Source organism: Lichenostomus cassidix, chromosome 3 (assembly GCF_008360975.1).
Source record: "Lichenostomus cassidix isolate B80296 chromosome 3, HeHo_3.0, whole genome shotgun sequence".
In the NCBI taxonomy this organism is placed as follows: Eukaryota; Metazoa; Chordata; class Aves; order Passeriformes; family Meliphagidae; genus Lichenostomus; species Lichenostomus cassidix.
This window is the reverse complement of record NC_139483.1, coordinates 55,355,186-55,380,517: the sequence shown is the minus strand read 5'-3', so window position 1 is coordinate 55,380,517 and position 25,332 is coordinate 55,355,186. Positions and strand designations below refer to the sequence as shown.

The following is a 25,332-nucleotide window of genomic DNA, read 5'->3' as shown; positions in this document are numbered from 1 at the left end:
CCTTCCTTGCTGATAGAGGGACCCCACCTGGAATAAGGGCATGAGAGAGTGATGTCTTTTTGTATCACCTGAGTTCCAGCATTGTGCTCTTGCGATTTTTGTGTACTTGCATGCTATTTTACAATAAAAACTTTGGGGTGCATTTAGTGATTTAGAGGGGCTGACTCTTTGAATGGAGTTTGTAATTGGAATAGCATCTGTCCGTTTCATCTGCTCTACTGTCACTTGAGAGCCAAGAGGAGAGGCTGATCTGTGGCAGTGCCAGCTTGAGGCAAACAACAATGGTTTACAGTGACTGAGGCAAGAGAAAGAGCCAGCTTGGGTAATGAGATGAAAGAACTTGGCTTGAGTGGATGATCCTCCACTGGTTATTAAAAATATCAGTTGTTGTTGATTGCTTTAATGAGGTTCACAACTAGAATTTAAGCATTTTGTGTGCACTGTGTAGCCATTGCTGTGTTAGTGTATTCTTCACTTCCACTTGAACGCTGAAGCTGCAGCTGTACCTAACTGCTGGCACATACACGGACATTAAGATGCCCTTATACTTAAGTGATTCCCAGAAGTTTTAAAATTAGTTTTCCACCACGTTTTTTTGTTGCAGTCATTTCTAAGTAAGGAAGTTTGAGCTGTTCTTGGCTATTGTTAAGTAACATTAACATACAGGGTTAGTGTCCCACTTTGCCTAGGGTGTTGTCCATATACAGGGGTTGTCCTGCTTGGCATCATTCTGTTCTGAATTCCTTCCTCCTTCCCCCCACCCGAAATCAAACCCCACAAACCTGTGACCCTCATGACTTACTGTTTCTAAGCAACTTGCAAGAGTAATGATCGACAAGTTATGTTGTCAGGTAACATAGCTCAAAGAGGGAGTGTGTCCCTGTTGTTTGACTCTAAATCTCTAAATTTGTCATTATGTAGACTGATTAAATCAAAACTTTGTGTCCCTCTTTTTTTCTATAAGGAACATACTGCACAAACTGATCTGCTACCTGTATGGCAGAAAAAGATAATGGAGATGGTGATGGTTATGGAGGAGGCCAAGAATTCCTAACAGTGCTGTTTCAGGGAAGGCTGACTGGGCTGTGGGATGGGCTTGCTTTTTTAATTGTCCAAGGACTATGGCAGTATCCTTTTAACATGTAATCCTGTGCCTTTTCTTATAGTATGTCTCTGGCTGAGAGCAACACACACCTAACATGCATACTGGCCTGGATCTGGGATGCTGTTAGGTTATGCTTTAGACCTTGGAGTCTGAGAGTGCTCCCTGTTCCCTGGGTTCAGACATGAATCTCCGTCAGATTTCCTAGTTGAGTTTTCCTTGTAATATGATGTGTACTTCCTAATAAAAGCTTGGGGCTATTTGCCCCCTTATCTACTAAGCAACATAGGGTGGTGAGTTGGCAGATGCAGACAGGCTTTTTAGCTATTCCTTTTTTCTCTGAGCCAGGTGGATGTGGGTAAGCTTTGGTCTGGAAATCTAATTGCTGTGTTAATAAACTGTGGCACTTGAATATAAATGCTCTGCCAACAGGGTTTGTTCTCTTGGTCTGAAAGCTGCCCTAATGCAGCTATGTTTTCTGGACTATGCAGTTTATGCACACTGGCTGAGTAAGCTGTGGTCCAGCTGTGCCTGCCTGTGTAAACACCATCACTGTGTGTTTAAGTGTCTGTCTATCTTTCTCACCTTTTATGCAGCTTTGTTTCATCCTCTATATTGCTAGACTTTGCAAATTCCGAGGTAAGCTTCCCCTCTGCTTCACAGCAAGGTTTGTACTCCTCCATGCAGAGCTCTGTAAGCTTTGTTCTTGGCATTACTCTTGATTTAACAACTGGCAAACACACACTTAAAATGTTGAACTTGTCCAAATTAAAATAATCTGAGCTGAGGAGGTTCGCAGTACGTGCCTGCCTCAGCTGGAATATCTCAGAAAGGTTTTTAGGTAAGGCTTCAGTTACTTCTGATGTTGAGACTAAAATCAGGAAGAAAAAAAAGTGGTTTTCCACATTGCTTGAGGACTTTCAACAGCCAAGTTGAAACTCCGGTATGTCTGATCTTGGAAATTTAGGAGGGACCAGATTTGCTGTGCGTCGGAGATGCCTGTGGCCAGTTTATGAAAGTGTTCTCAGTTTAATCAAGCACCTCTCCTCCTCTTCCACTTGTGCTTGTCATGTGCCTGAACTTGTTATAATTTGGCAATAAGCTCAAAGATTGTCATATGTGAACAAGCTTGCTCTGTGGGGAGCTAGAAGGGGCTGGGCTCTTGCAGTTTCATCTTGGCACGGAGCCCTCGTTACAGTGCCTGGGAGCTGAGTTGCTCCTTTTTCTGCTTCCAGCAGTCCTTTCTCTGGCCCTCAGTTGTGGAGAAGGGGTACAAAGGATGGATGTAGAAGCAAATACCTGAAAACATAGGAGAAGGGGTGGTAGGATTTTGCAGGAAGCAACCTGTTAAAATAAAAGTTTAAGACTAAAGAACAGGAACAGTTCTTTAGAACTGTTTTTAAAAACAGGAACAGAGGGCAATGTGTACTTGAGGACAAAAGTTAGCCTGTTGTTCTCCAGACCAAAACTCTACACAGGCCTCAAAAGACCTTTCCATTCTTCACCAGCAACTGCGGGGACCCTTGCTGTGTTTGAAAAGTGTTACCTCCCTCTAGTGGTGTGTGCTCAAGGCTGTGGACTGCTAGCTGTGGGGTGAGGGTATGTCAGATCTGGACCACATAGATAAAACACCGTGTACTTGACTTTTGTCCAGCCCTTCATACCATGTTTTGTAGATGTAGACTCATTTGATGCACCAGTGAGATACTGGGCAGCTTGCATAAGCCATTCTGTTGACTGGTGTGCACTTAGTGTCCCTCCTTTGTCATGTATTTAACTGGATCCATGTGATATCAAACTTCAAGGTAGGCTCAGCACAGGGAAAGGTTTCTGTTAAATAGCCACACTGCCACAGATAAATTATGATTATTCATAAACAGTAGGATCATTGACTCAAAATGAGTGGACAAATTTGGTAACTTTGCCTTGAATGTCTCTGCACTTTTATTCAATAGACAAGAGTGATAGAGGAAGAGAGACTTGCTGTTGGTGGAAGGGGCTGCTGTGCTGGTCAGAACAGATTGGGTACAACATGGGTTTTTCTGCCTCTTAGCTGGAGCCAAGATTGGATGGCATGTGCTCAGGAGAGTGGGGCTTTTTTCTCTGTATTGCCTTTGTGATTTCACATTCAGTGACTGGTTGCTAATGAGATAAGTGCCTGATGGGGGAGAAAATAATCTGTAACTGCATGCTAAAGATTGTATCATACTGGGAGCAGCATCCTAAATGTGTTCACTGATGATCAGCTGTACAAGCTAATATTCACTGTTGCATGAACTGCTTCACCTGGACCAAAAGAAATGAGAATAATTTTTTTCATGTCTAACATTAGTTCATCATGTCAGCTATGGCATTACTGCTGTTAATATTTTAGGATTGGAGAAAACATGCTGTCATTTAATTGGGTTGTACCACTGAGAATTCTTGTTCCTACTGCAAGATTCATGAACCCTGGCACTTTTGAGTACCTTCTTGCTGTCTTCAGCATCCTTTCCTAATCTTCTCTTCCTCATATCAATCAATAGAGCAGTCTTTGTCTTGCAAATAGCTTTGTTTTAGCTGTGCATTTTGACTCTGCACTTAACTAGGATTGGCTTTAAGAAAAAGAGAGCCTTCTTTGATTCTGGATTAATAATTTTTGATTACTTAAACTATTCTTTTTTCTGTTTTCACTTTTATCTACTTTTGCCCTCATGCATAAGTTCCCCCAAACAACACTTTGAAACAAGAAATACATAAATTTTTATTTTGTGTTTCATACAAGTTACTATTTGGTCTTATTCATTTTTCTGAATCCATTCCATTAAGTGCAATCCTTTCATAATCACCCCAGGTTACATATGCAACCAATGACTTCTAGTCCTGGTAATTTATGGATTTTTTATTTATTGTCCTGAGACTTGCACCACTGTCTTGCAGTGCCATCCATGTCTGCAGATGAACTTGTTTAGAGCTGATTGTATTAGATGCCCAGCAGATGTCTGTTGCAAAATAAATAAATATTTTCATATATTAAATGGATATTTCTAGAAGAACTGCTCCTATTTTCTGGTTTGGTTTTGATCACTTACTGGCCATAATCCAGGAATTCTAAAGAAATCCCCAATTCATACAATCTGAAACTTTCATACATCTGAACTATATGGTCATCTTTTCTTCCTTTTCCTTCATTTTTCTCTTGCTATCCTTTCTTGTTGCTTCGAAACTCACTATAAAATGATGGCTTGAACTTTTCTTGCTGTGTTTAACTTCTCCTTTCTTTCCCAGATTTAAAATCTAAAGTAAAATCAAACAAGCCTATTTAATTATTTTCCAGCACTGCAAATGAGATGATGCACAATGAATGGCAGTGAGGATGTGGAATAATAGGTTAATTTGACAGTTGAATTTATAGTGGGAAGTTATCCATAGGGCAACTATTGCCCTTTAAATTTTAAAGCCTCAGATAAATGTTTAATTAGTAGATACTTGGAATGATGTCAGACAGCTTTTGCTGTACTGGAGGTGCTGTCCTCAGGGTCAGCAGCCTGGAAAGTGCAAGTGTTCTTCAAGATGCCCCTGTAAAATCCAGCCCTTTGGCTTAAGCTGCTGTGGGAGCTGGTTTTGAAGGCCTTTCTCTGATCTCACTAATGGGTGTTCACCTGTTTCTGTTCCATTCATTACTGCCAGCTGGAGAGGTTATAATATCGTAAACTGCTATTTACTGCTTAACACACATCTGTGCCCAAGGTCTTTTGCCAGTAATCTGCAAAGAATTCATGCAACCTAAAGAGTAATGGGACTGTCTTTCTATGCAAGGTTGAATTTAATATTAATTTAATATCATGGAAGTTGTCTTTGATATTTTCTGACTTTTGAATAATTAAGCAGAAATCAGCTCATGTTCTGCCTACGTTGTTAATGCAGACTGCAGAGGGTGCTTAAAAGGAAAGTGTCCATCCTCCCCTCCCCCAAGAGTTTCAATTGATAGGTGGCACCTGGAACCCCCACAGCCCTTCTATTTTAGCTTTTCTGGGGCTGCTCCCTGTCAGCATGCTGCTAGTGGTTTCTTGTCCCCCCATCATCTGCTGTTTGCATCACTTTGTCTCCCTCTCACTAGAGCAGAACTGGTGGCAGTGCTTTGTTTTGTTGCACAGCCTCATGATGGTAACAAGACCCTCAAAATACCATCCTTTGGCTATGCACAGACCCTTTTAGGTTTGGCCCAGCCCAATATGTATCTAGCTGCCTAATCGTAATTGGAGCAACCAGACTAATCTCACCAATAAAATCTGTCAAACAGAAGGCATGACTTTGTCTTTCTTCCCTCTGTCATTACAGCTGTTGTGGAGCGGTCAGGCTACCGACCTAAGGGCATATTTTTCATGCCTAACATAAAACTGCAAGCATACAGGCATAGTAGTTCAGATGGAGAAAAGATATTTTGATTGTTTCTTCATTCAGCCAAAAATAACATTTTTGGGCTTCCCCCTCCTCTTGTGTTGTGTATCAGAGTTCAAATCTGCTGTAAAGTGAAGAAGATACACGTGATCTTTTACAGAAAATGGAACTTAATTGAATGCCAATGTGTCAGACACAACTATAGTTCCTTGTTTCAAAAATATTTCTAATTTACTTTTTGTTATCACTTTCTGTGATGTGCAGGAGCTGTGTTTCCTCTTATACCAAAGTTTCAGTGAACTGCTGGTGCAGTTGCCCTCTGAATTGATGGCACTGTGAACCTTGAAGATGTAGGAGAAAGTTGGTTTGAAGAAGATAAGAGGGAAGAGGGATAGAAGAAAGGATTTCTGCCACTTAACTGGTACCATTCAGAGTAAAACTAACCTTTCAGGAGCACTCAGCTTCAATGAAGTGTGATCACAAAAAAGCCTTATATACCTTCTAGGCAATTTCCCCTCACTGCTGCTTTTCAGTGTTGTTTCACTTTGCTTGAATGCCACTCCAACAGACAAGAGTTCAAAATGCATATCTGACAAAATATTCAGTGTGCTGAACAGCACTTCTGAATGCAGACAGATGCACAATTGGTATTTACACAGTTCAATGGCTGTGTCTTTTGATAAGTTTACAGTATTAGCAGTAACTCCAGGCACCTTTTCTTAACAGTATTTAGGATGAGCCGCTTAGATAAAATATTCAGGAGGTTTACTACCTATGTGAGGAATTTCTGGTCCTTGGTGTGATATGCGAATTAGGATAGAGTTGGGATAGTAAGCTACTAAGTAAGTGTACAACTGCTATGGATTATTCTTTATCCTTTCCAATTCTGATGGCTTTTACTGAATATCTTTATAGCCTATGGAAGACTTCTTCTTGTTTAAATTGCTAATTAATCTGTTGCATTAGGTTAGAAACTCCCTTATTGCCAGATTGCATTACAGTAACTGGTATCTTTGATTCATCTCAGCAAATGTGCACGCTTCCTTTCTGAACAGGCTAATTGGGCAAAGGGTGTGCTTTGTGTGTTTTTGTTCATTGGGTCCAACTGCCTGCGTGACTGCGCTATCACGTCCCTGCACGCTTTCCTTCAGAGATGGGGAAAGGGGTGCTTAATCATCCAACTTCTGTCCTTCCTCCTCACGCTCAAAAAGATGTTGAACAGTTGGCACTTTAGCTGGAGTTTGATACAGCTAATTGTTTGGCACTTCGGTGCTTAACTTTAGTTGGATTAACTTGAACTAACTTATCTTTCTTGCTAATGTTTGGACTGTGTTTTATCCAGCAAAATAAATTTGGTATTATCTGAGGCAGTTGCTATAGAAGATATTAAATTATATCACAATTGTTAAAACCTTTGCAACTTGCTAGAACCACCACATTTTTGTCAAAATATTTCTTTAAAGGATCTTGAAAAGTATTGGTGATGTATAAGAGGGCAGCAGCTGCTCCTGTGGTCTTAAATCCACCCTCTGCTTTGGAGGCTTTCAGGTCCCTGTTTTCATTCAGAATGTGCCAAAATGATGCCACATCAGTGAGTCAAATGATGGCAGTGTACTTGTGGGAGAGGACAGTCTTGAAGTGCCCATGTGTTGGCTTAGATGGAGGAAGGGCAACAGAGGAGCTGTGTGCCATGGCACTGTGGCCATGGTGAGGGCTGGACTTGGTGTGGGAAAGAGGCTGAGATCGGAGTTTTGTATGTGCAGCAAGAAGCTGCATAACAATTTTGATGAGAAAATTTATAAAATGGCCAGCAGAATATTTTTCACATAATTGAAAATGCAATAAATGGTTTTATCTGTGGATGATGAATTCTCATTGGGATTCTAGAGCCCAGGGGTCCTTCAAAGTGTGTGGACTGCTGCTCTGACTCAGGGAACAAAGCATCTGATGTATTGGTGATGCCAAGAGAAAAGTGTGTGGGTGGAGGTTTAAGAAAAATTCTCTAAAATACTCTGTGCCTTAGATTTTGTGCTTCACTGCAGGTACAGAAAGTCTGAGCTCTTCTGATGGAGCATGTATGTCATCCTTGTAAGCCAACTTTAAGCAAGGGAGATCCTCCACAGTGTTACAAAATAAGCAGTCTAATAAAAAATGCTTTCAAAAAACTTTTGTGGCTTGCTACAGTAGTTATCTACATCGTCTTCTTCTTCATCCTCCTGCCCAGGACTGTGAAAATAGCATGACTTGTGCTGCTGGCCATGAGTTAGTAACACATCTTGGCTGTGAGCAAAGGACTGCCTAAGATCTGTCACCTCCTGTGAGGCTGGGGCTTTTCCTTCTGCTGGCCTGGGAGCAGGGAATCAAGCCACCATCCCTTATTGATTTCCTTGTCTGGCTCCAGGAAGATGGGTTTCTGTGCTGTCACTAGGCTGCTTTTGGGGTTTGTTAAAAGATAGCTCTATGGACTAAGTGGGTATTTTTGCATTTCAGGAAGAAGAAATGCCAGATGTAGAAATTGACATTGATGACCTTCTTGATGCAGCCAATGAAGAGGAGAGAGCTCTCAAATTACAGGTAATATTATTTTATAATTTTAAATTGGAAGGTGGCTGAAGTAATGGGTCTGGATCAATATCTTGTGTTTGAATGAATCCACTGTAAACCTAAAATTAGAATGGAGAGATTCCTAGGTCTAGTTTAGCATAGTCTAGCAAACTGTTCAAAGGTAACAAAAATACTTTTAGATAAAAGTTTTTTGGAAGTTAGGTGATAACACTAATAAAATAACAGTTCAAGGAATCCAGTAATAGAGGGAAATATGCTAAGCCAAATTGGCCTCATTCTAATTTGTACAAGTGTATAAAATAAAGAACAGAAACCAAAAAATTAAGAACAGTCACATGGAAAAACTATATGTCTGAGAGTCAGTTATGATGACCAGACAGTTTCTGTGATTTTCTTCAGCAGCAGAAATGTGTAGGTGTGTATATACAGACTAAGAATCTTGCCTTGTGCTTAGACTACTGGAAATTATTTCTCTGTCTAAACTAGATAGAAATTGGAACGCATCAAAAAGTTCAAAGAAAGGGTAAGATGGTCAGAAACAGGAATTAGAAGGGAAATTCAAAAGCTGTCTGCTGAAATGACACAATTCAAACTGGCTGTAACTCTTTGGATCCTGCATGAGGCAGAAGCTAATGAAGGAAGAATGAGGGGGAGTAGAAAAGAAACATCGTTGTCTACATCTATATCTATCTGTATCTATATCTATCTATATCTATATCATCTATATCTATATCGATATCTATATCATCTATATCTATATCATCTATATCTATCTATGTCTATGTCTATGTCTATGTCTATGTATATCATCTATATCTCAATATAGAAAACCAATAGGAAATGTCTCAATTTATAATCTTTTTAGATGCACTAAAAAAAGGAAAACTGTTCCAGAGTCGTGGCTTGCCCTCAGCTTGCTTCTGTGAGGTGACTAATGTGGTTCTTAGATGCAGCACATCTGATTTTAGTGCCTGTTAGCACCCTTTTCCCAGTGCTCACTGGCCATCCACAGAGACACGGGGCTTGGACTCAGGCTGTTTGCTCAGCATTCATAAATAGCTTTGCTTCTTCTGCCTAAAGTAGCTGCAGCAGCCCCCTGCTAGGAATGCCCTGCTAGGAATAACTAACGTCTCTATTTCTGCATTGCAAAGACTCTGATGTCCTCACAGAAAGCTGCCTTTTACATGCCTGTTGCTGGGAGAAATGTTTTTGGATTCTCCTCCTCTTCTCAGTTTTTCTTGGAGAGAGGGGTTTTGTAACTTCCTACCTGGAGAAAGAAGCTATTTCTCTCCGGGTACAAATCATCCAACTAGGGAGCAAGGGTGATTTGTATAATTCTGGGTTTTCAGTAACATCTTCATTCAGTGATGCCTGGTTCTTCCTCCCTTTCTTTCTCCCCTCCCTTACCAGGTTTCATACCATGACTTGTTTATGTTCACTGTTATTCTGTATGGATACTGACACTTTTGTATTTTTCTTCTAGGAAACTCTTGTAGATTGCTACAAACCAACAGAGGTAAAAGACTTTTCTTAAATGCTATTATCCTGTGGAAACTGTAGTGATATTCAAGCTAAACTAACTTTATTTTTATTGTTATGATAAAGTAAAGAGATTAATATTAATGGCTAGCTGATAGACTTGGAGCTTTATATGCTGAAATGTTTGTGCCTGTCACTTAGCTACAGTAGGAATGTGATTGTACCTTGTGGAGGACCTGCTTGTCATTCCAGCTGAAGCGTCAATATTCTTTTCTGTAAGGTTCTTACTGTCTACACCGACTTTTAAAGCTGCCATGTTATAAGAAAACTAAATAAGATTCTCATCAGCTGGCTAAAATATTTGCATGTTGGTCTGTGCTCTTCACTGTAAAATAATTTAGTTTCATCAACAACAGTAAAATTTATTTTGAGAGCTGCTATGCAGGTATGCGGCTTGGCTAATTGTTTGTGTGGATGGACTTGGATAAAACTGTGGGACAACCTGTACCAGCAGGATTTAGTTACTCAACTTTCAACAAAAAACCCCCAAACCCTCAACAAAACAAACAAAACAAAAGCCCCAAACAAACAGCAAAAACAACAAACAACAAACAACAACAACAACCAAACCAAACCAAACCAAACCAAAAAACACCAAAAAACCAACAAAAAAAATAACCCCTCAAAAAATCAAAAGTCTAGGTCACGGGTCAGTTTGTTAGTTTGTTATTTCCATTTATAGAGTCAGTTCTTTCCCAGAAGTGGCTGCTGCACAGTATTTAATAGAGGGGTTGGCTAACAGGATTCCTCTTGTCAGAGACCTTTCAGCTGTGCATGACTAGAAACCAGGTGTTTGGTTTTGAAACAAGGCTGCAGATAGGTTGGTTCTTCTGTAATATCTGCAGCTGTAGCCACATAAACTACTGGGGCTTAAGGGTAGTCAGACTATCAGGAAGAACTGCTGGTTTGGTTGAATAAGCACTTCCCAGTCCATGAGATATTTTCTTCAAGATTTTTCCATTTTTATTGTTTCCTGTGGTAGATTGGGAAAATTCTCCAGAACTGCTATAATAGTTGCTGGTGCAAACATTTTGACAGTGCCAGCAATTGACCCAGACATAGTCATCTGATAACATTTGTAGAGTTTGTTGTGTGTTGCATCTTGGTTTCTTTGCAGCAAATAACACACATCTCCCATTATGGAGATGCTGTAATGCCAAGTCTTCAGCTGTGTCAGTGTAGTAATGCTACACTACAGAAGACCCTGTCAGCCTTCTCTAAGCAAGTGCAATTGAATCTTGGTGGTTCTTCTTAAGATAGGTGTGAAGATGTAGAGCCTGACATAGCTCTTGTCACAGGCTAGTGAGAGAAAGCTGGAGTCATGACTAGGTGGAAGGAGCAGGTTGCCAAGAGTTTAACAGTCACTCTTATCTCTATGTTATCTGAAGGCAGAGGAAGAAGGCAGAGATCAAATAATTACTCTTCTTCCTTCTTTCATTGAACATGTCATATGAATTATTTTTCTTAGCTCTGAAGCTTGACACAATGCAAGGACAAATTTCAGAGACCTGGTAAGGGTGCATGACAGATGTTGGTGAGTGTTCCACTGGAAACCTTGGTTGTAGAACTACAGGAAATATTTGTACCATGCTGGTAAATTAAGTTGGTGTGGCAGTTTGCAGGAAACAGCATCCTGGACACATGTCCTTGTCTGCCCTCAAGGTATCTGGATCAAGGAGAGATTTTAATACTGAGCTGGTGACTTGTGTCTTCAGTCCTCTGTGGATGGGATGGAGGCAGCTCCCTTATTTGGGAGAATATCCATCTTCCATAACAATCTTTAGAGAGAGCCAAGTTGAGAGGGTACTTAGTCCACTTACTCTCTACAACTACCTGAAAGGAAGTTGTAGACAGGTCAGGTCAGCCTCTTCTCCCAGGAACTAGTGACAGGACAAGAGGACATAGCCTCAAGCTGTAACAGGAGAGGTTTAGGTTAGGCATTAGGAAGAAATTCTTCACAAAAAGGTTGATAGATATTGGAATGGACTGCCCAAGTGATGGTGGAGTCATCACCATGGAGGTGTTTAAGGAAAGGAAATTGGTGTCATGGTCTAGTTGACAAGGTGGTGTTTGGTCATAGTTTGGACTCAGTCTCAGAGGCCCTTTGCAACCTAATTGATTGTGTGCTTCTGTGAGGATAGTTTCCAGAATGAGTCACTTTCCAGGACTGTTTTTCAACAGCAGCTTCTCTTCATCTATGGCATGATGAGCCCAGTAATACTGCACAACTGCTAACTTCAGCTATTTAAAAATAGTGATTGTTATCCTGCCATGTGTGGACTAAGAAGAGACTTTTAGTTCACTTAAACTTGCATATGAGGATTCACACCTTGTCTAGAAAATCTTTTATCTTTTTGAACCATTCAGAACTATTGAGGTAATTGGTTTGTGAAAGGATTTATAGAAGATTTGTGGAGAATGGATATGAGCTGATGGAATTTCTCCTGACCAATGAAATACAGTTAGTCAAGTGCACTAGGGATTTTATCATCAAGAATTATGCAATTTGCAAAAGGTAGTAATCACTAACTGGGGAGAAAGTTATGTAATATGATGTCTCTGCTTATTCAGAACATAAAGAAAAATATTACAGGCAGAAAGCTTAATAATTCAAAGTTCTTATCCCATCTGTTAAAAAAACCCTCTAAATCTGCAAATGTATATCTTAGGTCTCTTTTGCTTAGTATCTTCCATTTAGACTAAAGGTTAAGGAAAGACTGAGGAAATCTGGTATGTATTCTGGATTGACTTTTCATCAGAAGAAGCAGAGTTATCCAGGTCACTTAAAAGATGGAAAGAGGTCCCAGCCTCTTTAATAATTTGGCCAAAGGTAATAGCTGCCAGTAACTTATGAGGAACTGTTACAAAATCTTTCTTATAGTGGAAATATAGCTAGACTGTTGAATGTGCTCTAAAATATGAAAAGCTTTTTTAAGGTAGTAGTTATGGCTGTTTTAATTTGTATGGAAATATGCTTAACATGGGACCTTTACATGAAGAACTATTAGGTACACAAACTTAAAGGATATGGTAGCTGCTAAATCAGTGCCATAAACAAATTTTGGATCTGAACTTTTGTAATTGAAGAGGACCAAGGTTTAGCATCCTCTTCCCGCATTATCTGTGTACCAGAGCAGCCAGTTCTTCATTCAGCCCCATGGGTCACTTGTGGAGAATCCCACTCTGACCTACCTTTGCCAAGTTGCTGTCTCAATTCTGTCTGATGTTCTCCATCATCTGATAATGATGGAGAATCTTAATGTAGGTCACAGGGAACATTGAGTCTTATGTTAGCAGTGAATATAACAAAGAAATTTAAATGTAATCTGTGATCTTGATGATAAGGTTTAGATACTTGACGATAGATACTTATTTAGGGTAGGAAGAGAGTTGGGGTTGTGAAATCAATGAGGTTTTGTCAAGACATATACTTTGAAGAAGGCTGACTAGATCTGTGTCATCTATGCTATTGGTAACAGCAGGGCTGCTCATTTATACTGGGCATTGGAGAAAATCTGAAATATTTGTGGCTGATGAGAATTAAAGCTTCCACAACTGGGACAGCCAAAGTGATGACAGGAGAAATTACAAGAAAACTCTTAAACTACTATGGGGGAGAAATCCAATGAGTGGGCAATTTTTATGCTTACTGACTCCAAAAGATGCAGCTGAGCATCAACAATATCTTCAGCATAAGGTCTGAAGATAATGAATGTTTGAAGAGAACTGGATAAATCAGATTTGCAGTTTATTTACTTCTTTCTTTTCTCATAGAAATATACAAAGCTTCAGATGAGTGGACTGGAGATCTCTCCCATTCAGGCAGGATTAAATCTATCCAGAGCATTTTCTTAGTACAATTTTTGACTCAGTGCAAAATGGGGGAAGAAAGAGATGAAATTTCATCATTAAAGAACCTTGAATTGCTGAGAATTTTTAATAATAATTTTCAATATGATTTGCAAATAAACTATGTTGAATTGTTGTGCATATTCTCTGGAACTTGGGCAGAGATTTAAGTCACTGACTACTCAATTACTGCAGTGGTTGGACTATTTCAGCAGCTTTTAACACTTTTGAAAAAAGGTAGAGATGCATTTGCTTAACTATATGTTTCTCCTAGCTTAATTCCTAGTTGAAACAAATGACAGGCTTGTGATGCAGCTTTTTAGAGTGGTCTGGGCACTGTGGTTTTAAAGATAAAAGCTGTTTTGTGTATGTATTGAGATAATGTATGTTTTTAGTATGCAGGCATGAATAGACAGCTCAATGCTCCTGAAATAGAGCCCCATAACTTTTGAAGGAACATATGTTTATTTTGGTCCTAATGTGTTATGAATTATTTCAAGGTAATGTTACTATTTGGTTTTTTTTTTATAATGTAGATGTGTCCTAAAGCCTCAGTGCAGTGTGCTGCCTTACATCTGGGCAAGCCAAGGCAGCTGATGGGTGGTAAATTATTAAGTCACAGTGAATGTATTGTGTGGCCATATGACTTGAAATAAAATAGAACAATTTGTAGAGAAAAAAGGTTAGAAAACATGCTTATTTAAAAGCAATATAGGCAAATGTATTTTGAGTGAAACATGATTTCTTGTTCATCCATTTGACCACTGAGTTCAGTGAACTAAAATTTTTTTATGTGCCTGCTGAGATCTGCCCTATATTGCACTACAGTGTTGGAGGGAATTTAGCTTTCATGTTTTCATTTCTGCAAGTACTCATGAAATGCAATTTATAAATACCCATAGCAATGTCAGAATGGAAGAGCAAGTGGTGATTTGAGAAGAATAAGATGTGCTTGTTTACATGTTCCAGAACTGGAGTATAATTGGGCTGCAAGCTTTTGCCATAGCTAAGTTTTGTGGTATGTGGTTAGTGCCTTGTATGGAGCTCACCAAGAAGCTAAATTGCTGCATATTGTCATCCTCTGGACACTGATGGTGCTGTGGCCTCACTGGAGAGGGCATGTTGATGGCATCATTCAGTGAGGGTACAGAGATGCTGCATTAGTTTTTGATAAGAGAAGGCAGCTTCTGGCCCTGTTCTCCTAAAGATGTTCCATTCTTTCTGTACAATTGGCTTCAGGTTTGAGCCTTTGTGGAAGAGAGGGTGTTTGGCAGTAAGATGGGTAGGGTTCCCTCTTCTTTTTACTTTTTTTTTTTTTTTTTTTTTGGTGTGTGTTTGTTTTTTGTTATTATTTTGTTTCTTCCCCAAGGAGCTCTGGGATTGCTCTCCAGGCTGACCTTACTTTTCACAGCCAACCAATGAAGCCATCTTCAAGAAACAGCATTGGGGAAACAGTTTATGGAAATCTTGGTTTTTGACCTGGCTACAGGGAAAAAAAGCTGTGAAGCTGTGAAGAAAAGCTGACTTAGGATTCATTTCATGCTCTAGTGAAGCAGGAGGACAAGAAACTCTAAATTTTAGTTTAAAAATTAGTCCTACTACATGTGTATTGTTTGAGGAAAAGAAATCTGGAGAGACAGAGTCTAATTAGTCTCCAGAATTAATTGGAAGACTTGAATAGGAAGCCTGGAATTCATTGTCTGTCAAATGACCTCATTAAAACAATGAGTCACACCACCAAAGCAGAGAGGTGAAGTGATTTCCTCCCCTTTCCTGAATTATCATTTCACCTTTGTTTTTTGCCTTTATTATTTTTCTGCCTAAGGCTGAATATAGATGAGTTCAAATGAACTATAGATTTAGTCTGTCTCTGATTTAAGTTTGCCTTTAGAATTAGAAGGATGTCCTCTAGAAGCAATGATTTAGTATTATAAATTAACAAGATTCTCAATACTTGTAACAAGGGTGCCTCCTTGCAGAAAATCTATGAAAAAGAATTTTAGCAAAGTTTGCATACATTTTTGCACTTTTAAAAAAATTTATTTTTTATTTTATTTACCAAGGCACAAAGTGCTGGTATGAGATTTTTCTTGTATTAGAAGTGCATGTAGCCTGTGTATTCCTGGCTATAACCCTTCAAGGAATAATTAGTAAGTTCTTGAATCCTTAGCTGAATTATTCTTACATTTTTTAACTCCATGAATTAAATCAGTATATGTAGGTAGATAATTCAACCTGTGTTACAGAAGTACTTTTAACATAGATTAGTACATGATCAGCTTTCAAATGTCTGATGCTAAATTTCAGCGTATCTTGTTAGAGGGGATTTCAATAAAATGCTCTGTGTAAAATGATTTTTGTATATGAGGCAGAGATAGATGTGGATATTAAGCCTTGACTCAAATGGCCACAAGGAACAGCACTGCAATTTTTGAGTGATGGCTTAAGAAAACAAAATGGGTATTACTGTCATTAAAGCTGAGTTGCTTAGTTATAAAGTGAAGGCTTACTGAAATGCTGCGAAGTCTCTTGCCTCCATGAGGGAAAATGTGCATCTTTTCTACAGTGCTGCCTTTCCTGGATGGGGAGCTGCAAAGCAAAAAAGCCACAAGCACTGGAGCACAACTGTGTTAATGACAGCCAGCTCCATGCAAGTGTCAGATGCAAAGTGATACTTAAATCAGAAATGTGCTGAACCAGTGTGACTTTTGTGTCCATGGGATGTGCACAACAGCACTACTGCATTATGCAAAATGTCTGCCACATGCAAAATGCTCTTGTTGGGTTTTACTCTTTGGTACTGCAGACCCTTATTTCAAGAAAAAAATATTTCCTGAGGGGTAAAGCATTTAAAATTATTGTATCTACTTCTTCAAATGAATGCTTCCTCTGCCTTAAGAATAGTCACAGTTACCTCAGATCTCCTTTAGTGGCTTGACTCTGCAGTTTGGTTTATTTTGGCAGCATTCCAGGTGGTATTAAACTTGCCTGAAATCTTCAAGGAAGTATCTTGTTTTGCAAAAGATGGCACTTGTGATAACTCTTCAAAGTATAAGGGATTTCCTCTCTCTTGCTGCAGTGTCATATTAAAAATCACCTGACCCCTGGCTATGTTTCATGTCTAAGGGAAACTTGCTCCAAACTCTACTGAGTTGTGGGAGAATGGGCAGAGAAATGGCAGGGTGGGATATCCCAAATGACTACGGAGTACCATAGATGTCCCTGTCCACTCTGCAGATGTCCCTTCCTGTAAGGCTCTTACTTCTGTGAAGCTGCTGGAGAGTTTGCAGATGCAGTGTCTTGTTGCTGCCTTGATGGTGAGTGAAAGTGTTGTAGAGTATTTGTGACTTGAACAGACAATTAATAAAGCTTTTCTAAGGGAAGAACTGCACTTCAGCCTGTTCCTTTCCAAAGCTGTCTTAATCTGATGTTTCAGCATGGGACTATAGGTTGGTTTTTTTATTTTTATGGAAAGACTTGTTGAAAGGCAATACTAGTGACATTAATCCCAAGTAAAAATCTTTAAAGATCACTTCAGGGAGTTTATTTCTCTAATGATTTTACTGCAGGGCTTTATGTAAGTTCGATAGTAAAAAATCTTGAAGTGTGTTTATATGTTTCAAGCAGCACCATGCCGTATAGTTTTGCATTATCTAACAGATCCTTACAGTGATGATAGGATGACAGAAGAGATGCAAAGGTTGTTGAAAGCTGTGATTTTTTAGAGTAGGCATGTCTTTCTTCTTTTTCTGATTTTTTAGTGGAGAAGTACTGGACTCTGACAAGTTTAGAGCTGATATTGTCGCAGTGCCTGCTGCCTGTGTGGAAGAAGACAGCTTCAAGAGAATGGAGGGAGAGGATTTGGGGGTTTTAAGAAACCTGTTTTTCTGATCATGTCATTAGGCTGTCTATCCAGATGGGAACTGTGATACTGATATGCATAGATGTATTCCTGAAGTGGCCTTAACTTAGTTCAGGGTGGCAGAATATAAAAGGTTCTCAGTGAGCATTTGTAGACCCCACTGTGTACAAATAGCTGCTCTGCCTTTGCTGCTGTTCATTGCAGCCACGGGTAGTGTAGATGCAACAATAACCATGGAGCAACAGTACGTGCAGGTCACTATAGATGTGCATAATCTGTCAGGAAAGGAAATTGGTTTGCTGGCACCATGGTCCCACCAGAAAAACCTGACATATTTGTCAAGTTAAAATACGTATTTACAGAGACTTTCATTACGCAAGGTGTAGCACCTTGTAATATACGGTTCAGTGTGACTGTTTATGAAAGGTACTGCATTGTCATTTGGGTGGTGACTTTGTGCACTGGCATTTTTAACTTCGAGCATTTATCCAGGAAATCATACTTTTAGTGGAATCCTAGAATGGTTTGGGTTGGAAGGGACCTTAAAGGTCATCTAGTTTGACTCTCCTGCTAAGGGCACAGATACTGTACACTAGGTTGCTGAAAGTCCTGTCCAACCTGGCTTTACACATCAATCTGACTGACTAAATCCATAATTACATTCCATGTTTATAGCTAGCTGATTTCATAAGAACCTTTTTGTAGGTGTATGTCGCTGTTGAGCAGCTAGCAGAGTAATGAATGCATCAGTTCTCAGTGGCAAGAAGGAATGACCTTTATTGTTTTGATTTCATCACATATATAGAGTTCTCAAAAGTCACCCAGATTGGTCAGTCAGAAGCCTTCCCCCAGGCCTGACTGGCCAGGCCTGCACTGCCCAAGTTCTGGGACACTGTTCCAACAACATCCAAACTTTATCTTTATTTATAAAACACAAGACAATTTCTCATGGGAAAAACCTGTGCTAACCACAGGTGTATACATAGAAGTGTGGATAAACATTATTTTCCCAATGTGACAGTAAAGAGATCATTTAGCTTCTAATGCACCTGCAAGACATTGTATACCAAAAGAATTTCAGATCATGATGCAAATCTGTAAGCTTCTGTTCTCACACAGTTTAAAAAGACAAAATCTGCTGAAGCTGGGGCAAATATCATGGTGAATAAAGGCCTGTCCCATGAATTGGTTTGTTGTGTTCTGGGTTTTTTGTTTTGTTTTTTGTTTTCAAAGTAGTGTCATTCACTTAGCTCTGCAACCAGTTTCACCCATCATAAACCAGTGGTGCTACCTCTGGCTCCTTTTTCCTGCCTTGCCTCAGACTGACACAAGTGTTAGTGTGGGCTGAGTGGTGGCCTGGTCGGAGGGCTGAGCCAGCTTGGAATGTAGCAGGGTAAGAGGAACAACAGCTGAGTTTTTAGCCAGATCAGCTTTCTCGTAAAGCTGAATATGCAGCCAGCCAAAATGCTAATACTGTCACGGAGAGTGGCGACAGAAACACCTCTTTTGGCAAGAGTGATGATTTCTGTGCAGGCTTAAGCTGTGGAAGTCTGCTTTGACTGCTGGCATTGTATCCAGCCATACATTTTGCTTCATTCAATAGTTGGTAGAAGGCCCTGTGTAGTAAAAGCCTGAAAGATGGCTAACAACTGAGCTGGCACAGCCACAAGGAAAAGCTCATTATTCACACCTCTGCTGGATGGTGAGGGTGTGTATAAGGTTCCTGGCCATCAGGACAGAGAAATTCCAGCTTAGCAGTAAAAGCTTAAATAAAAATATATAGTTTGCTGTTTTAGAAAAACTCCATTATGTTATTATGGTATCATTAAAATTGCTCGTATTTTCTTCTTTTTTCCCTAGGAATTTATCAAAGAGCTGCTAACTCGGATAAGAGGAATGAGGAAACTCAGTCCCCCCCAAAAGAAGAGTATATAAATAACTCAAAGTAATAGCACTCTGTAAAAGACATGGCAAGGGAAATGGGACTTTGAATACAAGACCTTTATTAAAATAATTGTCTTTCTCCACAACTTTTTTGATTTTATTCAGTTTTGACTCAAGGAATTTTTTTTGTGTGTTTTAAGGGTTCTTTTTTAAGTGTCAATTTTTTTTTTTATCAAAAAGATCAACAATTTGGATGCTGCTCAACTTTCACCGGAGGATTACTGAAGCAAGTGAAGAATTGAAGAGTTAGTGATGAGGGGCAGCAAGCCTATGTGGTGAACCAGAAGATCTTGTAAATTTACAGAGCTAGGAGACTTCTCCTTGCAACTAGTTGGATAACATTTCTTAAATTGGTTGTACATTTAACTCATGGATGTCAAGTTTCTTGTGCTTGTCTGTACATAAATTTAAAGTGGGTTGTGAATACTGTTTCACATGGATGGAAGGAAAAGTTTGTTACAGTAAATTATTTAAATGGTGGTTATTGCAAATTTGCTACCAGGAGGTACCAATTTAGATTACTAAAATGAATGCTGCCATTTTTCTAAATACCCTTAAAGCAGCCCAGTGAAGAATTTCATCATATCTCCTTGTTTTGACTGCAGCATATGAAAATTGGGTATTTTAAGGGCTTAATTTGTAGACTTAAAAGTTATTTGATTGACTTTGATGCTTTGCCAGGATCACTTCCTCTTCACCTCATGGTGTCTTGGAGCTGTGCTAACCTATACTTAATATGGGCCTGGAGTGATATCTAAAAAAATGTCCATCACCATTTAAAAGCTGGCTCATGCTGGAGGAAAGGCAGTGATACCAAAATGAATTGCAAGTACTGTATTGCATTTAATGATGTGGTCTTAATCAAATGCAGATTCCTCTCCTATAAAGGTAGGCCAGGAGTAATACAGCCTTTGTTTATGGCTCTGCCCTGAGAAGTGGGGAGACTTCTTAACTTGGGCTCTCTTACTTGTAAGAGCAAGAACAGAGATCCCTGCTCCCTTCTGGAAAATGTCCTAACTAGAATATTTGATAAGCTACCATTTACTGGTAGGTGACACTAGTCAGGCATTTTATATCAAGGGTGCTCTGAACATATTTTATTTTTCAAAAGAAGTACATGTTTGTGGATTTTATGTATACTGGCAAGCTTTTTTAATGTATTTAATTTTGTAATGTTTACTGATGATTTTATTTACCAGTTATTTACTCAAATAAATGGAACAACTTGTGACTTGTTACATGTACACTTTACAAGACTACTGTTGCTGAGTAGGTTTGTAAATGGAATTGCTTGTCAAAAAGAGAAGCCTGTGAGGTGGTAAGTACATGGGAACCCAGCTGTGTTGACCCTAGTTGGCTTTTAATGTACCCAGTATCACTCAGACTCCTGTAACCTGGTACACAGCTTCACTTTTGAAAGCCTCCTCCTCCTTCCTTCCCTGTGCCCTAGGGAATTTTAAAAGGGGTGGGGGAAAAAAAGCTTGGAAATTCTTTCATATAAATGCTGATAAATTCAGGTAATTTTTTTTGTCCACTAGAGAGGGACTGTAGGGGAGGGCTTACACTGGATGACTCTTGGTTTCCTAGTGAAGTTGTGGCAGAAGGGGATCTTCTAGGAGACATTCTACCTTTCTTCCTTTATGTACCTTTCTGGATCCTCAAGAAATTCCAGCAGTCCTCAGAAAAGACTTGTTTGCAGCATTTTAAATTTAAATCTTGTAACTTGCCAAAGTTGCAATTTAGCTCTGGTTTCCTAACGAGTCACCCAGCAGATTTTTGTAAAATTGTGAAATGAAACTTGTACTTCAGAAAATTGGGGGAGCTTGTGAATTCATCTGTTTTTGTGTTGAGATCTCCCTCTGTCATTGTAAGCTTTAGCAGTGGGATGTCTTTTGTTCTGAAAGAGGCCCATGTGACCAATGTGTCTCACCACAAGAAGATTGTCTCTCCTTGGTCTGTGCTTCTTGCAGAGGATCTCATGTAGCTAGGTCTAAATGATCAAGTTTGTATCAACATCATCCTTTGAAGGAGAGAATGTTACAGGAAAAGCTTCCTTAACTACTGAGGTAAGGGGGTTTTGTTAGATTTTTCACTCAACTCTGGAGACAGAAATTGGTTGTGCTGTAAAGAAGTCTTACTTGCAAGCCTGATGCTTGGGTGGGCATGTACTTCTGGAAAACTTTTTGGTTTGTAAACTACTGAGGACTTTTTTTCAAACTGAAAACAGTTTAGTATGTCCAAAATGAGGAAAAACCTTTTGATTTGAGGCTTGCTGGCAATTCTCATGTTCAGAGTTTTGAGCTGGAATCTGAAACAACCCAAAGTCTGACTAATAAGTGTTCTAGTAATTTTTGCATCCATAGATGCATTTTGTGACTTCATTGACAATTTCAAATATCGCCTTTTTCCCCTTTATAATAATGGTGTGCCAAATCAGATGTCAATTAGTGGCAACTGTACCAGTTCTCTCATTACCTACAGCAAAAAATACTATCCACAAATATTTTTTTTCATGTTGTTTGACTAAAAGCTGCCCACCCAACTGTACTCATTACATATTTGTGTCTTTCATCCTATTCATCTTGCACTGAAGTAGCTGTGGAAAGCAGCAGTGTACCCCTTCTAAAACCAGTAGGTTTGGTTGTACACTTAGAAATGGTGAAAACTGGGACAGTCCTTACTGTTTTCTTGCCTCATGGAGATGGGATAAGTCACTTCTGAGAATCGTTTCCTCTCCTCCAGCACAACAGATTTGTTTTGCTCTCTCGAAAGTGTCAGTGAGCAAAACCAAGCTCTAAATAGCTTTTGTTTGCAGCTGGCTTGATTTTCCTGGGGACTTACGGGGTCTCATTCTTGCTAATTTTTACTTAATGGAGCTACTCTTGGCCTTGGTGTGCGGGGAGAATTGAACGATTCACTAAAGATTTAATTGTGCTTTATGTCTTTATACTGTGTGGGTATTCTTGGCTCTGGGGCAATATACAAGGGGCATATAAATAGCACACTGTTACTGAAACAACTTGAAATTAAATCTTACAGCACAATCTCTTTGCTATCTTGGCTGGACAGCTTTCATGAGAAGGGCCAAGTTGCTGCGATGAGAGCTTCCTCTGGACTTTTTAAGTGGTTAATGAAAGAAACTGAAGTTCCTTCTTATAAATATGCAGTGAAGCTGAGTTTTTTGTTTTGAAATTAAAGTGCCTCTCCAGTTTAAAAAAATTGCCTGCAAGAGCATGTGTTGCTGGAGTCTGCTTCATGACATAATTAGCTTTTGCATGTTTTACAGCAGAACCTGACAATTGCCTTAGAAAGAAAAGCAAAGTGTTTGTGTAATCATATTTAGTGTGCCTCATGAGGCTGCAGTGACACGGTAAAGTATTCCTGTGGCACAAAAGAAAGGACATGAGCCATTTGTCTGCCAGCCTCATTTTTGTTCTTTCCCCTCAACAGTGGGGTTACTCCTGAAGTTGCCATTAATGCAGGGAACCTAAGGCAGAATGTGGAAGGAAGAGTTTCTCTGTTCTCAGAGAATATGGTCAAGAAAAGCAGAACAAAATATCTGCTCCTTTTGTGCACTTGAAACTCTTTGACACAGAGTCTTAGTAAGAGTTCTTAGTACTTTATGCTGGTAGGTATAATAGTGTATATGAAATTGAAATTACTCAGAAATTTATTTCTAAGATGCTTTTTCAGATTCATGACAGTCTTAATGTAAACATGCAGCTCCAGGGTAAAAAAAAAAAAAAAGTCAGCCACATCAAAAGAAGACCTATTTGAGTGGAAACTAGAAGAAAATGCAGGTCTTATTCTGAACAAACAGCTGAACTTAAAACTCTGGTGAAGTTCTGTAACAAAAGGAAAAATTGTTTCTTGGCTGCATAAGATTTCTCATTGCACAGATTGTATACAGGTACTGAATAACTGTATGCAGTACTTTTTAAAAAGTGTTGAGATTTAAGGAGGAAGTCAGAAAAAAAATCTGATTTTGGGAAGTCCAGGAGAAAACATCACTAAGAAAATTACCTGTTAGGAAAACAGAAGAGTCTTGTGTTACTGCATATATTTCTGTATGGAAAGAAAATGAGAGATGTCCATGCTTTCATGTATTAGAGAAAAGCATGAAGAGGAGGAATACGTGGAAGATAAAGGAAGGAAACTTGAAATGTGGAATAAAATAAGCATCCTGGTGGCGATAAGCCCTTTGAGCTTGCTAGTGTGGGAATTGGTGAGATTGACATCTATTAGTATTTCCAAATTGAAGTTGGATGCTTTTCTAGATAAGTTGTAATTGGATCAGTTATTCAGTTTCAGTCAAGGTAATCAAAGGCCTTAAAACTCTAGACTTCTGCTTCATGGAGTTTTGCTTGTTCAGTGTTATTTATTTATTTATTTATTTATTTTGGCTTGTGTTTTTTTGTTGTTTGTTTTTTGGTTGGTTGGTTCTAGTTTTTTGTTAAAGCAGAGGAAACTAATAGGAAACTGATTTCTATGTGTTGTGGCCATGTGATGGTCAAATCAGATTACTAGTACTAGCTACACGTTTTATTTATAACTCTACTGCCTTTTACTTGACTTCAGTGTTGCTACTTTTTTTTTTCTGGAAGTAAGGAAATAGTAAGTGTGAATGTAATTAAAGTTGCTATTGAAAGCTAGGGAGAAATTGAAGTGAAGAAGAGAAAATGTGACTAGAAAGTGCTTAGTGCAGTAAATTTTATTTATGCCACTGGAGGATTCTGTCATCAGTGAGTAAATAGAGTGTTTCTAAAGTTTTGAAATTGCTATTTATAATAATCTAACCTCATGCTGATGGGGTTTTATTTGTTTTGTGGTTTTTTGGGTGGAACTAATGACCAAATTCTGTGAATTTACACTGTTTACAGATTCCTCTGTTTTCCAAGAAAAACTGACATTAGTTGTTTAAAGAAACTGAGCTATTTTAAAAATTATTTTAAAAAATGTGTATAAGACTGAAAATTCTTTTGGAGGTGCAGCTAATGGGTTTTATTTGGTAAAAAACTCAGATGTCTTACTGAATTGATATTTTAGTTGAACTTTTTACCTTCTAAGATCGAAATAAAAAAATATCCTTTGGTAGCTCTTAGCAGAGGTTTCAGTCTGCCTAACTGTATAATACTGGGTTGGACTTGAAGCACATAATTACTTGGCAAAAACTGTAGAAGCTGATCCTTTTCAAGGACAGAGACTTGTTTTACTACCCCTTCTAGGGGGCATGGGGGATTAGAGCACAAAAGGCTTTCCTGCCTCCTTAAAGGAGGATCCTACACCAGTGTCAGCAAGGCTTTGGCTCTTGCCCAGGCACTGTGGATAAGCTCATGTCCCCTCATGCAGCCTGTAGTCATAGTGGGGCTTGTGGGAATTGGAGCAGTATGTACTATCAGATATATGGAGAACTAGATCATGCAGGTCTGTGACAGGATTGTGCTTATCCAGGATCTGTGTTTCCCTTCATGTTGCTTGACCTGAGGCAAAACCAGGTGGGAATAGCCTTTCGTTAACATACTGACCTACTGTAAAGAAGGAATCCCAGTAGGGTAGTATCTTGAAACCCCCATCAATACTTGCTGTTTCCTAGTAAGAGAAGCCAATTGGTGGCAGTGGTGGCTGTGCAGACCCTGCAGGCAGCTTTTCTTACAGCCCTGCCTGAACCTGGCTTTGGGTCAGAGCCTTCCTTCCTATTTGTTTGTTCTGACTCTACTACTGCTGTATCAGGAAGCCTCATAAAGTAAAGGAAAAAGCTTTAATGGGTGCTTCAGGCTTGTCCAGCAACTGGTACTGAGCTGAATCCATGTCAAGACTACAAAGAGTGTGCCATGATGGTCCTTGAGACAAAGGTACTAGAACTGACTTTGAAGTGCTCAAGACCAGATTGCACTGTGCTTTGAGCAACAGTTTTGTACTTAGTTTCTGCCACTAACCATCCTCAATGAACTTCATGTTTGCTGTTGTGTCTTTCCAGACTTCATTTCAAGCCTACCAAAGCAATAGTTACTAAATCAGTTTTGGTGTCCATTGTCTCTTGTACCTCATGGTGTGCTTGCCTACAGTCTGCATTATTTTTCCCCATTCCTTT

At 39.2% G+C, this 25,332-nt stretch overlaps 1 protein-coding gene across 2 annotated transcripts in view; it reads left to right on the top strand.

The window, feature by feature from the left end:
• The window catches only part of PPP1R14C (protein phosphatase 1 regulatory inhibitor subunit 14C), a 53,050-nt gene extending 32,565 nt beyond the window's left edge, over positions 1-20,485 (top strand). The window contains exons 2-5 of one of the 2 annotated variants that reach the window (XM_085055851.1): positions 7,973-8,056; positions 9,531-9,563; positions 16,673-16,752; positions 19,158-20,485. In XM_085055851.1, the coding sequence (XP_084911977.1) occupies positions 7,973-8,056; positions 9,531-9,563; positions 16,673-16,705 (150 nt within the window). In that variant the 3' untranslated portion in view covers positions 16,706-16,752; positions 19,158-20,485. The remainder of the gene's footprint in view (positions 1-7,972; positions 8,057-9,530; positions 9,564-16,672; positions 16,753-19,157) is intronic. The other variant, XM_085055850.1, reaches the window with a different exon arrangement.
• The last annotated feature ends 4,847 nt before the right edge of the window (positions 20,486-25,332 follow it).